We start from the raw sequence: 16,706 nt of genomic DNA, 5'->3' as shown, positions 1-16,706 counted from the left end.
TGTGGTTTTAGACTATACATAGAGTACAAAAAAGGAGAGTATCTGCACACTTGGATCTGATGCAAGATTCAGTATCTTTAATAGACCAAGCCTTAAGTCAAAAGACCTTTATCAGGGTTAGATACTCTCCTTTTTTGTACACTTATTTGTGGTTTTCTGGCACCATGGCACACGCTGGTGAAATGCAAAAACCACAGTATGTGTTTCAAGTTGGGTTGAGTATACCAACTTCCTAAATTTAAAACCACAAATTGTTATTTTAACATTCTTCTTAGTGTAGAGACGCAAATGATATGTACATACAGTATTTCTTTACATTAGACAGATCCAGACTAACTGCTTGTCCATTTCCAGGCTCATACGCTATATTGGACTTTTGTAGCAATAAAACTTAATGAACCTACAACCTACAGTAGTGTTTATAAGTATGTTAAAGAATGGTTAGATCACATCCTGAACATAAGTTATGTAGAGGAACAAAACTTTCTCTCCACTTCAACTCACCACTGTGTTAAATTCCTGCTGCCCACTGGTCCCTGTTTCCACAGGGATGTCCCTCAGAGGGCACACTGTTGGTTTAACACTCTCCAGAACATGACAGCGCAATCTGTGGGAAAGTTACAGTCTAATGAGTCAAGAGACCATGGGGAGTATATGGATCCTAGTCCGCTGTCACATCTGTAATGAGTACTGTGCAGCAGCACAGGGCCATCACCAAGAGGGCACACAGTCCTTTAAGTATTTACTGCTATGGTTTAACAAAGAGTGAGTACTGTGATGTGAGTACCTGTGTTCCACGACCTTGGTTTTCGGTATTTCTTTCCAGAACTGTGGAAGTTCTTGTGATCCGACGTTGTCCATCTCGGCAGCCATTACCAAAAACCTGTCCTGTGGAGAGGCCTGAGAACCTGCACAAAACCATCCAAAGCAAAATTAATTCAAAAGATTCATGCAAGGTAGTACAATTACAAAATGTTGCAATTTGTGGATCTTAAATCCTCCATGGTACAGCAAAAGTGAGAAAACAATTTAAATTGCTGTTTTAATCAATAACCAACCAAGGAAACTGACTGATCTGCTTCAAAAACAAGGAGGTTATGTTAAAAACTGTGCTAGACATTAGTGAAAAGAAAAACACCACAGCATAAAAGCTACAAACTAAAATTCAAGGTGTGAGGTCTCATGTTTATGAGAATGGCACAGACAGACAGACAGACAGCGGGCTGCACAAACAGACAACCTAAAACATAATTCCTCCGGCCAGGCCTGTCGCTGACATGGAGGCATTAAAATGCCACCCTTAAGTGCGCAGCCCAGATTCCTCAGAGCTACGTGCAGCACATCTTCACCTGCAGCTGACATTTCAGTGCTCGGAGGCCACAAAATGTTTTTTTTTTTTTTTTACTCGCAGAGCGCTGTCAGTTGGCTGGTAAGTTTGTTTTGGGGGAGATGATTCTTTTATCACTCTTGAAATATGTATGTCAGGGAAGGAAATGTTCCTGCTGGCACTTTAGGCGAGTAATAGACTGGACCATTTGATCATTCAAAGGTTCAGAATTAGGAAACATCTGCTGGGAATGGAGTAGAGTGCAAAGCTTAAGTGCCGTACCTCCGTGTAAGGACACCACTATGTCGACTGAAGCTCCTGGCTCACAACAGCTGCTACTGGGCTTCACCCTGTACTTCTCAGGTGCTGTGGTCCGGACCTGTGGAGACATTGCATGCACCTTTAATAAAAATTTACAACGGGTTAAAGTAAGCAGCTGAAATGTCAGTGAAAATGTTTCCCACAGCTCATATTGGCATCTTCTGAGAGTTGGTTTTGTCTGACTTAAAATCCAAAATCCACTTGTTCCTTTCTCTGTTGTGCTTTGTTATAAATGTTAAGACATTTTCTCAAATGTTTTAAAAAGAAAGTAAAAACTGAAATATCACATTGAGATAAGTATTCAGAGCCTTTGCCATGACAAATCCCATTTCTCTGGATCATCTTTTGAGTTGTTTCGACACTTTATTTGGAGTCCTGCTGTGCTACAATGACAGTGCATATGGGAGCAAACCCAAGGCCATGAAGAGCAAGGAGCTGTTTTGCAGGCACAGATCCAGGGAGGGCTACAAAACATAAAAAATTTGCACGAGCACAGCGGCCTCCATATTCCCTAAATGGAAGAAGTTCAGGACAACTAGGAGCCTTCCTAGAACTGTCCGCCTGGTTAAACTGAGCAACTGGGGGAGAAGGGCCTTGGTAAGAGAGGTAACCAAAGAGCTAATGGTCACTCTGGCGGAGCCCCAGAGATCCTGTGTGGAGATAGGAGGAACCATCACTGCAGCACGCCACCGATCTGAGCTTTAAAGGGACATTGTGTAACTTCTCCTGTTATGTATTCACGAAATCGATAATTTCGTTCAAAAGTATGTTTTTCATTAATCAGTAATCACCCCCATCAACAAACTGAAGTGTTCGGGTAAGCTCTGAATTTTCCGTTCATATCATTCATATACATCGAGCGGGTAAGCTTGGGGCTAGCTGCCATGTCGTGTTGCCATGTTTTTACGTTCAGTGGCAGCGTGACGGTAGGAAAGCACGGAAACTCACCGGAGACACCGGAGCTGTCGACTCAGGTTGAGGTGGCGTCTGTGAAAAGTCACCGCGGTAACGCAGTGAGGAGGAATGGAGCGTTACACTGATGCTGCATTCAAGTGCAGTCGGACAGACGGCCGTCGGTAACAAACCAGATGTCATTTAAGTCACAGAAGTCGAGAGAAAGCCGGTAAAACGTGGGTCAGGTAAACAATAAGACATTGCCATGACAACATATTGTCACATGTATTGTTTTGCCTCGTGCTGACGGACCACTTGTTTACATAGAGGCTTGTTTATGCCGTTACGTGCAGCGGCTGTTGTCCGTCTGCGGTCTGCCCAATTTCACGTGAATGCAGCATGAAAAATACGATTGATTTGCTTGCAATATACAACAACGCTAGATGGGAGTAATTCCTACACAATGTACCTTTAATGGCGGAATGACCAGACAGGAGCAAAAATCACCTCCAGGACTCTCAGACTGTGAGAAACAACAGTCTCTGGTCTGATGAAACCACAACTGAAAGAGTTTGGGCTAAACTTAAGGTATCAAGTCTGGAGGAAACCAGACACAGCTTATCACCTGCCTAATAATACCATGCCAACAATGGAGCACGGTGGTGACAGCATCTTGCTGTGGGGGTGTTCTTCAGCGGCAGGGACGCCAGGACTGGTCAGAGCTGAGAGAAATCTGAGCAGAGCGAAGTACAGAGAAAAGCTGATCCAGAGAACCTCAGACTGGGCCCGGTGGTGTTGACCTGCCGACATGACGATGACTCACTGAAGCACACAGCCAACATAATGCAGAGTTAGGACTTAAAGAATGTCCCCAGGTGGCCCAGCCTGAGCCCCGACTTGAACCTGATCGAACGTCTCTGTGGAGACCTAAAAAAAAACAAAAAACGTCTGCCCACTGATAGTCCCTGTGCAACCTGACGGAGCTGTAGAGGATCTGCAGAGAAGAATGGTAGGAAATCCCCCAAATCCATGTGTAAAGCTTGTTGCATCCTATCCCAGAAGACTCTGGGCTGTAATCACTGCCTAAGGTGCTTCAACTAAATGCAGAGGAAAGTTACGGTAATGGGATATTTCAGTTTTTCTTTTAAAATAAATATTACATTGATATTGAGCTTAGACTGCTGAGGGGGAAAAAATACTTTAAACAATTTTAGCTGGAACCAATCAAATTGTGTCTTCATCAGTGTTTTTGATTAATATTTAAGACATTACACATGCCCATCTAGGTGTCTTTACACTCACCTTGAAGGCCACTTGATTTTTGGTCACATTGCTCAGGATAATGAGACATTTCTTCTCAGCCTCTCCAGAACCGAAGCTGAGCTCCTCTGCAGGGCTGGAGGGAGAGGAAAAACACACATAGTGTTACGGGAGCTGTGTAAAAAAAAAAAAAAACCCAGAGGTCTTAAATGAAATACAGCCATGTATATTAATGCATTCCTGAGCAGATACAACCGCTAGATGCAGACAGGAGTTCCCACTTGCTTCACACCGTGCTTTGTTGTTTCTGTTATTAATACAAACCGAGCTCCTGCAGTACCTCTGCCGCGCTGCCTGTGTGCTGTGATTATCCTGAGACTTCACATCGACACCGTGGCGCTATGCATCACCTTAACTACCTGTTTCATTGACTCTTTGTGACCATCAAATGCATCAAAAATACATACAAATGTTTGTTAACATGAATCTCATTAGCTGTGGTGGTCTAAAAAATTGATAACACATCTCTGGACTGGGAGACTCTGCTGGAGTGGTTATGTGGACAAAAGCTGAATTGGTGGCCACTGTAGACCACCTGTTTGTGACAATTTGATTTGGCAGTGCATTCTTCTAAATGAATTAGTGCCAAAGACAAGCAACCAGCTGCAGCTCCCGCCTTAACAACTTCATTACTACACCTGATAATGTGCGTTTGTTTGTGCTGAATATTTCTATACACATTCACATTAATCATATGATGATGAATTAACTGACATACAGTAAATGTGAGGCTGGAATAATTAGTTGATTAATCAATTCCGTGATTGACCTGTTCACCCAGTTGTTAATCAGCAGAATTAACGTCCTGTTTTTTTTTGCAGATCTTGAGATTGTTCCCCCGGCTCCTGACCACAATGTTAACGCAGCATCTGATGAAACTTCTTCTACTCCAAAGCAGATCACTCTAAGCTTTTGATCGCTTTGAAAAAAACTCCATCTAAATGTCCTTACAGGCTATAGGAGACATTAAACAGCATTATCATCATGTTTAAAGTCCAAGTGAAATCTCATTCAGGCAGGAAAAAAAAAAAAATTATTCTTCAAAAGGAAAGGAGAGGGTCTTTGGGGAAATATCAGAAATACTCATTTTTTCAGCATGTTGCTGCCTGCGCTTCTCTATTTGATTGACAGCGGCTGACAGGATGAGCACCAGCAGAGAACGAGAAAAAATGTAAACAAATTCATCCTGTGGTTTACAAGCTACGGGCCGACGGGGCGCTGCCAGCAGTGGTAGCAAGTGAGTGAGACTCAACGCCAGCATCTGCAGGGACCTTAATGACATTTGCAGATGTGCTTGCATGCTGTTTAATGTGCTGCTGCTGACCAGCTGGCTAATTAACTATCTAGCCTGCAAACCGGCAATTGCAGTGAACGCATCCCTGTTGATTGGTTGTTTGTCGGCTTGTTCATCAAGCCAAGGTACAGGACAAGACATATGTCCGTGTAAGTTAAATAAGAAGAAGACTTGAGCTCCAAATCTAAACTGGGTTGTTGATCAAAGTCGTTGTCTGGCTTTCAATCAACATAACCATCTGCCCATGATAGTTGATTACATTTTTGTACATGAAGAACTAATGGTACTTGGACAAATTAATCAGTCCTGTAATCATGGAATCAACATACACTATATCTCCCTTTTGGTTTCTTACTTTGTCCCATAGGAGAACACAGGTCATGTGAGTCACAGAGCACGTATGTATGCTGGAGCTGCAGCAGAAATAAAATGTGACACTGTATGTGATATATTTTCTGTTGGTCTTTAGGCAGGATAGAGCTCCGATTGTGCATCAAAGCTGTGAAATCCAGAGTTAAGCAAATCTGTGGGTTGCATTCTTGGGATGAGACCCCAGCTCTCACTCTGATTCTCAGTAGAGTGAACTTGATGCTTTGTTTGACCACATTTGCAACAATATTTGGCTCTGTAGGATGTGATTTCATGAAATCAGCCTCAGGAGACACCGAACATTTACTCCATTGGGGGACATTAACATTGCCAAGTAGAAAATGGTGAAAAGACAATAATATCTGCCTTGTATGTCTAAAGGTTCCCACTGATGCAGCTTGGCAACGTTTCATGGACTAAACAAAGATTTTTTTTTTTCCTTTTTCATGTCCTCGTGTGTTCTTTTCTCCAGTCAAACAGCTGTAAGAGTCTGGCATTTGCTTGTGCTCAGCGTGAGTCTACTGGCTCTGGGAACCTTTGGCAAACACAAGATCAAAGCCCCCCTTACTCCCTGCTAAAGCCCCCAGCCTCGAATTAAGGCTAACACAGCCTCGGAAACATAATTGCATTTAAGGCTCACTTAAATCTGTTTATCACTATAATTCACAGCCCAGAGCTGTCAAAATCCTCACATCAAAGCTGTTACTCTGGAACTCAACGGACATTATTCATGAAAATGAGGAGTAGTATCATGCAGGGTGTGAATGTGCTGCTAAGTATTTACCAAAGATCCGACTACACCACTCTGTGATTGCTATACTCCTTTGCAACACACCACGTTTGAAGTTGACACTCTTTGCAATTCAGTGAAAGCTTAATTAAAACATATGATGTGCCCGATGACACGTGTAAGACGTAATGAGTGCTTCCCTCCCTAAAGGTTAATTGATCATTGGCCAGCCTGTCCCCTTGATTACTGTGCCACCATTAATAATTAACAACACCAGCTAATTTCTACTCATTGAAGAATTGATTGGTTGCCCAATCCCACCCACGTGTGACCGGATCAATTGAGCTATGAAGGTAGAAACACATCAATAAATGACTTTAGGCTTTGAGCCGATACACGAAGAGGATGTTTAAGTCAATACGTACAAGGCAATTAAAATTTGTTATTTTGCATGAGGCTTCTTGATACACATAATCTTTCAAAAACCTGGCACTATTCTGTATTGTACCGGATTTTTGTTACGTGGATGTGGGCCACAAACCTTTTTATTTTTTAAATACAGTAGATTTTCAAGTGGGCCCTGAGTTTCACCTACACAACCACTGTAAACAAGACTGCGAGTCCCATAACAGCGCCAGCAGCTCCCTGAACACAGCACACTCATACTGACATTGCTGAAATGCTGACGTTATGCAGGTATGACGTTCACCACCTTAGCTTAGCGTGTTTGCATGCTAAGAGTTGCTTATCTGTCTCACACACAAAGTGCAGCAGAGGCTTATGGGAATACACCAATGTGCCTGAAACATGTAAACACTGATTAAATCATGGTGCTAAATGATAAGTTAGTTCAAACAACAAAAACATGTATTTAATATTTATCCAGAGAGAGAGAGAGAGAGAGAGAGAGAGAGAGAGAGAGAGAGAGAGAGAGAGAGAGAGAGAGAGAGAGAGAGAGAGAGAGAGAGAGAGAGAGAGAGAGAGAGAGAGAGAGAGAGAGGAATGTTTATCTAAATCTTATGGCAGACCAATAATTGTGAAGACATTTCACTTAACCTCAGGAAATGTCAGAGGATTGCTTAAGTCAATAGGATTCATCCTCTGGGAACCATTAAATCCTTTTATGTGCGATTTTAATATTACATATTCAAATATTTCAGTGTAGACCAAAGTGGTAGACACAGTCATGAACCGACAGAACGACATTACCATCGCTATTGATGCAACACTTTGACCTACAAGGTCAGCCAAACAACATGCAGTGGACAACATGCAGCTTATATAAACATGACACAACTGAAGCGTCACATGATGCATAATAACACCAAATGCACCATGTCCTAATGAAGATGAAAAATCTGTGTCGACCATAAATCCTATATAAAATGTGCAGATAATGTTTCCTTTCTCACTGCAATGACACTACGATCAGGTGTCTAGCCTCAATGACAACCAGGAGAAGCTGGAAGTAGAGTGACCTACCTAACATCTAGCAGAGGGCCTTTGAAGGTGGTCAGGGGCTTCCTGGCTCCTTTGGTCCTGGCACTTGTGTCCCCTTTATCATTGTCGTCTGACCTCAAGCTGTCTTCCAGGAAATTCACCTGAAACAACAAAGACCACTTAATTAGAAAAGAGACTCTGAATACTGATAGTGGGACATGTGACTGTTATCTGGTTCCTTCTATGAAAATGAAATGCTTGACCCCTGACCTTCATGAGGAGAAAGCTATCAGTTAATGAAGCCCCTGACAGCCATCTGTAATGATTAATAAATGGTTCTTGTGAAATAATGGTTAAGCGTCATGTTATCAAAAGAGGATCCTTAAAAATATATATATATATATTTTTTTCTTTTACTCAGAAACCCTCATGACAATTCCTGACCTTTCTTCCGAGTAGTCTCCAGTGGGACAATCACACGCAGCATGTCCATTTAAAAATGCAGAACCAAATAACCCACAAACTCATGACTTCAGACTAAAAAAAAAACAACAACCCTTGATCAAAAGTAGGACACAGGTCATGATATCCACTTTCACTTCAGCGTAACATCCAGAATCTTTGGCCCATATCGTCTGCTGACAGGTCACATGACCATACGACAGCTGACAGGACAGAAACTGTGAAACTTCTGCATAAGCACTGGACGTTGTGGATAGAAGCGGGTGATCTGGGAAAATGCATGCTTGCACAGTGTTGCTGGCACCACATATTGTGTAAACAGATGGGCGAGTGAGCACATCATGGGAACAGCGGATGGAGGGAGGAAGGGAGGGCGGAGGGCAAAGGTTAGCGGTCTCTGTGTGTGATGGCAACTTTTATGACTCAGGAGGGGAAGTGGGAAGTGTGTCATTTGTTGTCATAAACAACAAAACATGTCATCTCACTTTAACGGCAACTGCCACAATGAAGACATCAAGAGATTATCAGCTGCTGATGAAATGTCTCTATTTATTTGTCATTTTAAAGAGCATACTTAACACAATTAGGTGAATGACGCAAGTTGAAAATAATTAAAAATGAAACTTGAAACATTAGGTTTGATACACATATTACAATTAAAGGTAGTGTGGGGATTTAAAACAAAATAAATGGACATTTATTTTGTTTAGAATCAAATTAATTAAAACATTTTCATTATAATAATCATGTACAATCAAATATAAAAGAGCATTATTAAAGTAAAATTAAAGGATTTCTCCATGATTTCTACACATTGTGTAAGATATGAAATGCAAATATTAAAAATTTGACTAAAAGATTAGTGAAATGCTCATAATAGGGAGTGTCTATTGATGATAAAGTACATATCAAAAAGGCACAAAAGTCTGTCTACATGATTATCACTAGTAGGGATAGTGTTAGTGGACAAGGCTCTAATGGCTTTAGTTAAAAGGTTGCCACAAAGGCAAGTTTAGATTTAGTGCTATGGGTTAATAACGTTGTCTACTGTTATATAACAGTAATAAAAGTTAGTTTTGTAACCTGAGGTTAGAGGGTAGAGTTGATATGAAATGGTTAATGGACAGTAGTGACTGTGTTACCCGTTTACTCAATGGTTAACAATAAAATGAGTGTCTTACTTGGTTCAGTGCAAAAAGTAGACTATCCATGATTTAGCCTAAATCCCTTCATTAAAACAGTCAGGATTTGGGGAGCTGGTTCAAACAGTACAGTACAATTTAGAGGGACACAATTGAAAGGGGTGGTCCAGAACAAGTCAATGGGACGAACATGTCAAGGAGTGGTGATGGCATCAAGTCGACTGCGAGGGAGGTGCGCTCACAAAAATCCAAAACCACGTGAGCACACCTGCCCTTCCAGCCTGTCGAAATCTTCCGGACACAGAGCTCCATGTGTGGGTGTGATCCTACACTGCCTTACCACCTCCAGCCCTTGTTTCAAAACAGAGAGAAAGGCAATTAGCTTGCTGAAGCCACCAAGGTCTCTGCCGTGCAGCGCTGCCTGGAACCCAGAATTCAGGTCAGGGAGGGTGGGTGGCGGTGGCGAAGGAGGGAGAGGCTCTTGTTTATTCAGACAAGACGGAGCAGAAGCAGAGAGCTGGGTGTAGGCTACTGAAGAATGTGTTGGGATGGGTTTTAGATACAGTACATTAACACATGGCAGAGGTTTAGTCACAGCACAGGCTACTCAGAATACCTGATAAACATTAGCTAATGCTAATTAACCTGTTACAGATCTTTCTTAAGCTCTTGTATTAACCTGTCATCACCGCTCTCCTCATCTCACTTCGAGTACTTCAACTTGCTTTTCAAATACTCGTAATAATTCATCCTGTAATATAAATGATTACATACAAAACTACAGGTTTGTATGCAAGTGTTCTTCTGTTCTCTGGTAGATAACAGGAAAGCCTTGAGTGAATGAACTTGGCCAAGGGGTGAGGTTCATAAAGTTCTTGGACAAGATCTAATTAGTGCGTAACCTTCAGCCAGCGGCAGACTAAGAGGTCACAAGAATAACCATTAGCATTCATTTTAATCACGGTAATTCACCGTTCAAGGTTCAAGTTGAAAGAAACTGCAGAATGACCCTCTTTATTCCCCCCCCAACAGCTGCCTGAAACCATTTAGCTGTAGCAGAGGCTGTAGTCAGGCACGTCCATAAACTTAGGTGCTGTGTGTGCAGAGGGGAAAACTTCAGTTTCTCACACTAACATGAAAAATATCTTCCTCTCTGCCACAGAGCTGACTCAGAAGTCTTGATATGTAGGCTGACACCCCAGGGGACTGTAAGTGCTTGTTACATTACAGTTATGAGGTTTAGTATCTGCAGATGAAATTAAGTCATTGCTTCAATAGAGAGCTCTGCACCGTTTTCTGTGGGGTTATACAGAGCGAGTGCACCATACACTGACTAAAATATGCTAGAAGGAGTGCCAGGTGATTCTAGATTTACATTTTACAGTTTTATTATTAACAAATCCTATAGAGGCAAACAATTGAGTGATTAGCATATCTCTGTTTTGTAAATCTAAATCTGCTGTGCATGACCACTGTCTAATTTATCAACAATAGCAGCGCTGTTTGTTTGTTGGGGCTTAGGAGACTCGTGGGAATAGCTCAGGGTGACGCAGAACTGTTAGGTCTCTCCAGTAGATACAGTTAGTGTCCTGTATAGGCAACAGGCTAAAAAAAACACGACAGCACTGTTATGTCCCAGTCCTCACATCAAATGTAGGTTAAACCCAAATCTGCTATTCCGTGGCTGTGACAGGAAAACAACAAAAATATCTGTAAATAAAACCCACAGGGCTGAATATCAACAAAAGCAGGAGGAATAAATAACCCATGGTTGAAAACGAGATGCACCAAAATGTATGTGTAATGTAAATGTGACTTTCTACAAGTCTTCAACCACCAGGCATATCCTGAGATGACCCCCTTAATACCCTCTGTCTATTTACATACAGGCTTTCTTTGCATACTGCTTGCTAGAAAAGAAGCTAAATAGATTATGAAGTGAGGGCTGAATCGTCCTGTGGGGAGCAAGTAGAAACTGTGACATAAGCTCCAGTCGTGGTGCAAGCAGGTGAAATTTGGTGGCACAAGAGTGACACTGAGGCGACAGAGGCTGCAGATATATTCAAGCAAAAAAAGTCTGTGGGTGTCAATGTGATGGGGCCTACGCTGTTGCTGCATGCTGCTGTTTTGGGGAAGGAACAGGAATCCAGCTACAGCGGGGAACAGCTTAAGTAACAGACTTGACAACCTCTGTGGATCATATGAGGAGCTGAGAGGATGAGAGGAGCAGTGTGCATGCTGTGATGCACGGGCTTTGTTGGCAGGATTTAACCGCAGCCAAAGACATTTGGAGTCACCTTCACAGAGACAATGAGCGAGAGCTTAACGTCTACCAAATAAGGGCATTACTTGCCACTTAATTCACAGTTGTCTCTGCAGAGCGGGCCTGATTACATGCTGTAATCTGTGGCTCAACTTAAAGAAAGTGAGTCAAAGAAGAAACACAAGAAAGCTCTGGCCAGAGAGTCATCTAATATGACTGGGAGCAGAGAGTTGTGCCCGTTAGAGATGGGCAACGCTGCCCGAAATGCTGGAATCACAATTAATCATGAGTCAATCACTCAGAAACAGAAACACAGGTCCTGCTCTGCTCATATTATCATTAACTTACCAATTTTATACATTTCTTACAGTTTTTACAGCGCACCTGATTTCCAAAGGCCTGATGACTAGATATAAGTCTTGAAGGAGAAAAATACCTTTTTGGGCTTTACTGCGACCTCAGAGTTGAAGCTGGACTCGAGGGTATCTTTGCTATCCGTTTCGCCCTCTTTGCTCTCCATTTCGCCCTCTTTGCTTTCCGTGTCGTCCTCACTGACAATAGGTCCGTTGTCACAGATGGGCGTTTGGAAGTCATCATCAGGAAGAGGAGGATAGCTGTACTTGAAGGGGTCCTGCAATGTAGCCAGATATATTATATCATTACTACATCACTACTTGTTCCTCAAAGCAATAATATAATCACATTGTTCACAGACATCTGAGGACCTCCGCATGAATAAATGTAAAGACACAAGTTATTAAAGGGAAATTCTGTTAAATAATCAAACTTAAATTTGTTATTTACTGAATCAACATAGTTAGATTTAACTTTTATTGTTGATGGGACAATTATGACCAAACAGCCCTGATCAGCATTTATACAAGATAATGGAGATCATCTCAGAGCAGGCAAACTTACAACATCTGTTATTTCACAACAGAACAGGAGTATTCATTCATGGAAATGTTATGAACAAACAAAACAAAAACAATAGTAGAGATTTAAATGTGGCACAAATACTATTCAAGGCATAAAATGTTTTTCCTAAATTTGTTTAAACTGATTAAACTTTAGGATGTTTAATCATAGTTCTGTTGAGTAACTGCTACTTTTACGACTGCCTGATAAAAATAAAAAAAAGATTCAAGATGCAAGGTTATTTGGACATGATAAATATAGAAATACAAAAACATACCGTTCCACCCATGTGAGGTGGCAGGTACTCTGGGCCTATATATGTATGGACCTCAGTTTTGGATGCAAACTTTAGTTTGCTGATTGCCTCAGGACCCAACCACGACTTTACAATCTTCCATGCCGCTGAAATGAGACAAGCTCTTTGTTCAATATGTCGTAATGAAATCAGAATTTAAATGAGATATTGATGGACATAAAGTATCACAAGTTTGTATGGACTGTGAAAGAGGAAAGAAATACCATTCATGATCCACGGCATGTCCACGATGATCATTTTGGCTGAAATGGTGAGTAAAGACAAAGAGTGTATGACTTAAAAGCAGCGGTACATTAGCATTAATTGAATGAAACCTATTTCCATGAGGAGAAATGTTTGTGCTTTCATAGCAACTTTTGTTACTTACATAAAAACTTTGGATAATATATTTTGAAGCAGTTAATGACGTACTTCACAAACTCCATGTCCTGAAAAACAAAGTAGGGAAAAACAGTGATTTTAAAAGCGAAGAAAATCTGAAGGGTTCATCTAAAGATGCTTCATGGGTTTCCAACAGGGAGAATGTTTGTTCACTGTTAAACTGCCTCTAGATCTGACTGACCCACTTCACATAAAACGAAAGTTACAAGCTGCTCTGAATGATCCCCGGCTTGATCCCTACATAGTCCTCAAATAATTGAGGGTATTATTTGAGTATTATTCTAATTATCTTACTTTTTTTTTATATGAACAATTTCTAGAGACAGCCAATTATGTGACTCGCTGACATATACTGCTTTGTCACAATTTGCACTAGAGTATTGTTTCACTACCTATATCTAACAGCTTTCATCATTTCAAAGAGTCCATCAAAAAAAGGGAATGGCTCAAACTCAAATGCAATTTTCTTCACATAAATACTAAAAGACTTCTTATTCAAACAGATAATTTAATCTACTCTTTAGATAGCACCAGAAAATCTAATCATGGCTAAGAGATAAAATTCATATTATAAATCACATCTACAAAGCTCATATCCAGGTGAAACGTCCTGTCATGCTTTAAGAATGTTTTTCAGGTGAACATGATAAATGTTCATGTTACTGCTTTATGTTAATCACCATCATCAGACCAGCAGCCGATATGTCAATAGATACAGCCCCTAAACCCTGACTGGGCTTCATAATTGGCCAGGAACCTCATTGCTATGCAGAAGCCTCACTCCCAAGCCTTAATGAGATCATACTGGCTATCCTTGCTCTAACCCGCACTGTGGTTCAACAAGCCTAAATAAGGCTGCTTTCCAAACTGCTCTTCTAATCTACTCATTTCATATTTCAGATGCGTAGCTATTCATCCTTTCCGCCTTGTTTGTGTTGCTTTATTTATATTTAATTGAGCCATTTCTGCAGGAGAGAGCTTTCCCGATGAAAAACACTTGCAGAGAGAGAGCTCCATCAAGGAGCTAACGCCTGTGACACAGTGAGTCTACGGATTAGGCAGTCCTCTCGAATTGACCAACGGGATTTAAAGGTTACTTTAATCTCCAAAGTGTAAAACCATCAGTCCCTGCAAGACCACAGCTCAGACAGCAAGAAATATGAGGATCCTCAACAGTATTTCAATCTCAGCACAGTCACGGTGAAGAAATTGTCCTTTTTAAAAAATAACAGTGAGCCCCGGTTAACGGAAAGCAAACAAAAATGTTTGTTTTGACCTGGGCATTAAGGAAAAACATTAAATTGGAAATTATATTATAGCATATCAAATCAGTTAAGAATAAGTAACCGATACAAAAACACATTTTCTGAAACACAATCATCATGGACTTACTATATTGCTGAGGCCAGACTCAGCCATATCAAACACAACAGTGAGTGGCATTCCTGGTTCTTTCTTTGCATAGCGCTCCAGCCAGAAGGCAACATACTTCTTTTTGTCCAAGATTGTTTTTGCATCCTTGGTGTGTAGCTTTACCTTAAACCAGACTAAACACAGGAAAAAAGGTTATAGCATGTCGTTGTAAGGAGAATATTTGTTTATTTTAATTCAAGTATGAGCTGTTTTTGAATTTGGGTATTGTTTACATACATTTAACAGGCCAGATAGCATATCAAACTAAGTTTCTAAGTCTACATGAGCAGAGTTTAAGTAGGTTAGTGCTAAAAACATGTACATACAGAGCTTGTTGCCCTCTTTGTCATATCCATGGAGGTAGACAGCGCCCGTCTCAAACATCCATTTGGGAATGGTGCTCTCGGTTATATCTGAAACACAGTACACTGTTAACAGGTGTTTGTTCACATTTAGAACAATAATCCTTCAGAACATGGCATTATAGGCTAGGCCATTTGAATTCTCCTCTGTATTTGGGTGCACACAATATTGTACAATATATTTGTTATTTTCAATTATCCTTTAGATAAGAAAATTGAGGCATTTTAAACTGTGTGAAGTGTCTTTAAATCAGTTGTGAACAGTGGTTAATTTGTTTCTCAGAAAGTCACGCACTATAACCTTTTTAAATTTTAACTTCTGAGGAAGCCAGTTTCCTTAAAGTGTGCCTTTTTACAACTGCTTGAATGGCACGCTTGTCATCAACCCTCCTCAATAACTGCAATAAAGTCATACTGCCTCTGATGTCCCTGGATACTAATGACCTAAATAAATCAAATTTTCTAAAAACAACAGTTTGACAATTGAATTTGCTGGATTAAAGAAGAACCAACAGTGACTCAGACAAATTCCTAAAACAGAGGGGACTGTTCTCCGAGGTAGCGTATGCATGGATATACGGGTGTTTAACACACAATGACACACTGTCCGGATTCATCCCAGAGTGGCACAAAGACAAACCAGTGATGTGTGTGTTGCAAGCTTGCAAACATCTAAATACAGCAATGTCAACATTTCTACTTTTAGGTTGAACTGGATATTGAACTTTGCTACTGACCAAATAGTGCCTGTGCCATGAAAATAAAATATTGCTTGAGGATTGAGTATTTTAAAACTGGGATATTGCATTGACATTAGCATTAAAATGAACACTTAACCCTAAAATTAGGTGATGTGAGACTGTGTGCATGATATTACAAATCATTCAACTCTTACCATTCACGCCCAATTCTTTTCTCCACTGTAGACTTTCATCAATCATTTTCAAGGCATCATCAATAACATAAAGTCTCCATGTCAGGTAGCCCTCCACCAGGGCATCGTCTGTTTGAAACTTTTGCACATCTCTGGAGTCATATTTTTCTGCTGAATCTGTAAATAGAGAAGCATTATGCACAGGCCGACCTATTTTTAAAAGTGCCACATACTGCTGTAAACTCTGCTAAATAACGTTATTTCTACAGAGTATATAATTCTAATGTATTTCATTATAATACAGAGACAGTGTTAGCTAGTTATTTGAAAGAGCTTATCTAGGCTCCGAGCATTTAGGTCAGCATGATGTTAAGTAACAGTTAACAGTACGTGGTCAGTGAACTGTACAGTATTTGAATTTATGAAAATGGGAATGACGAAGCAAGTGGCGCAAGTTAATTCCTGCTTATCCACTTGTGTCACTTGTGTTAACTTGTTACCTTGGAGGAACTCATCCTTGAATCTCTGTTTCGTCTCTTCGATCTTCTTCTCGAGGTCCTGTCAAAACAGGGTTCCTTCTGGTTAAGGCACGTCTTGGGTTTCAACATAACAATTTGCATAATAACAGCAGCCCAGAAAAGTGTCTTGTAGCGGTCTTTCACCATACCTGCTCCCCTTCGTGTTGTTCAAGTTCAGCCATGTTCAGCCGTCCCCGGTAGTTCCTTGTCTGGTAGTTTCCTTGTTGACCGAGCTAGCTTACCAGCGTTTAGATGAATCAGTGCGAACAGGGAAACTGCCGTCCGGTGGCCGCCATTTTGGCTCCAACCTAAGCCACACCTCTCCCTGTCGGTGGTTTTAACGGCTTTAAATGACACAATAA

General features: G+C 40.9%; 1 protein-coding gene across 1 annotated transcript in view; it reads right to left on the bottom strand.

The window, feature by feature from the left end:
• mospd2 (motile sperm domain containing 2) overlaps positions 1-16,706 on the bottom strand; it is a 17,500-nt gene extending 794 nt beyond the window's left edge. The window contains exons 1-14 of the mRNA XM_083997365.1: positions 16,494-16,706; positions 16,327-16,384; positions 15,848-16,003; positions 14,917-15,003; positions 14,570-14,724; positions 13,164-13,224; positions 13,000-13,038; positions 12,758-12,882; positions 11,999-12,193; positions 7,738-7,856; positions 3,845-3,938; positions 1,610-1,706; positions 788-908; positions 505-607 (exon numbers count right to left, since the gene is read on the bottom strand). Of these exons, the coding sequence (XP_083853491.1) occupies positions 505-607; positions 788-908; positions 1,610-1,706; positions 3,845-3,938; positions 7,738-7,856; positions 11,999-12,193; positions 12,758-12,882; positions 13,000-13,038; positions 13,164-13,224; positions 14,570-14,724; positions 14,917-15,003; positions 15,848-16,003; positions 16,327-16,384; positions 16,494-16,526 (1,443 nt within the window). The 5' untranslated portion in view covers positions 16,527-16,706. The remainder of the gene's footprint in view (positions 1-504; positions 608-787; positions 909-1,609; positions 1,707-3,844; positions 3,939-7,737; positions 7,857-11,998; positions 12,194-12,757; positions 12,883-12,999; positions 13,039-13,163; positions 13,225-14,569; positions 14,725-14,916; positions 15,004-15,847; positions 16,004-16,326; positions 16,385-16,493) is intronic.

Source organism: Trachurus trachurus, assembly GCF_905171665.1.
Source record: "Trachurus trachurus genome assembly, chromosome: 21".
Taxonomy (NCBI): Eukaryota; Metazoa; Chordata; class Actinopteri; order Carangiformes; family Carangidae; genus Trachurus; species Trachurus trachurus.
The sequence above is the reverse complement of the archived record's forward strand: the minus strand, read 5'-3'. Positions and strand labels throughout refer to the sequence as shown.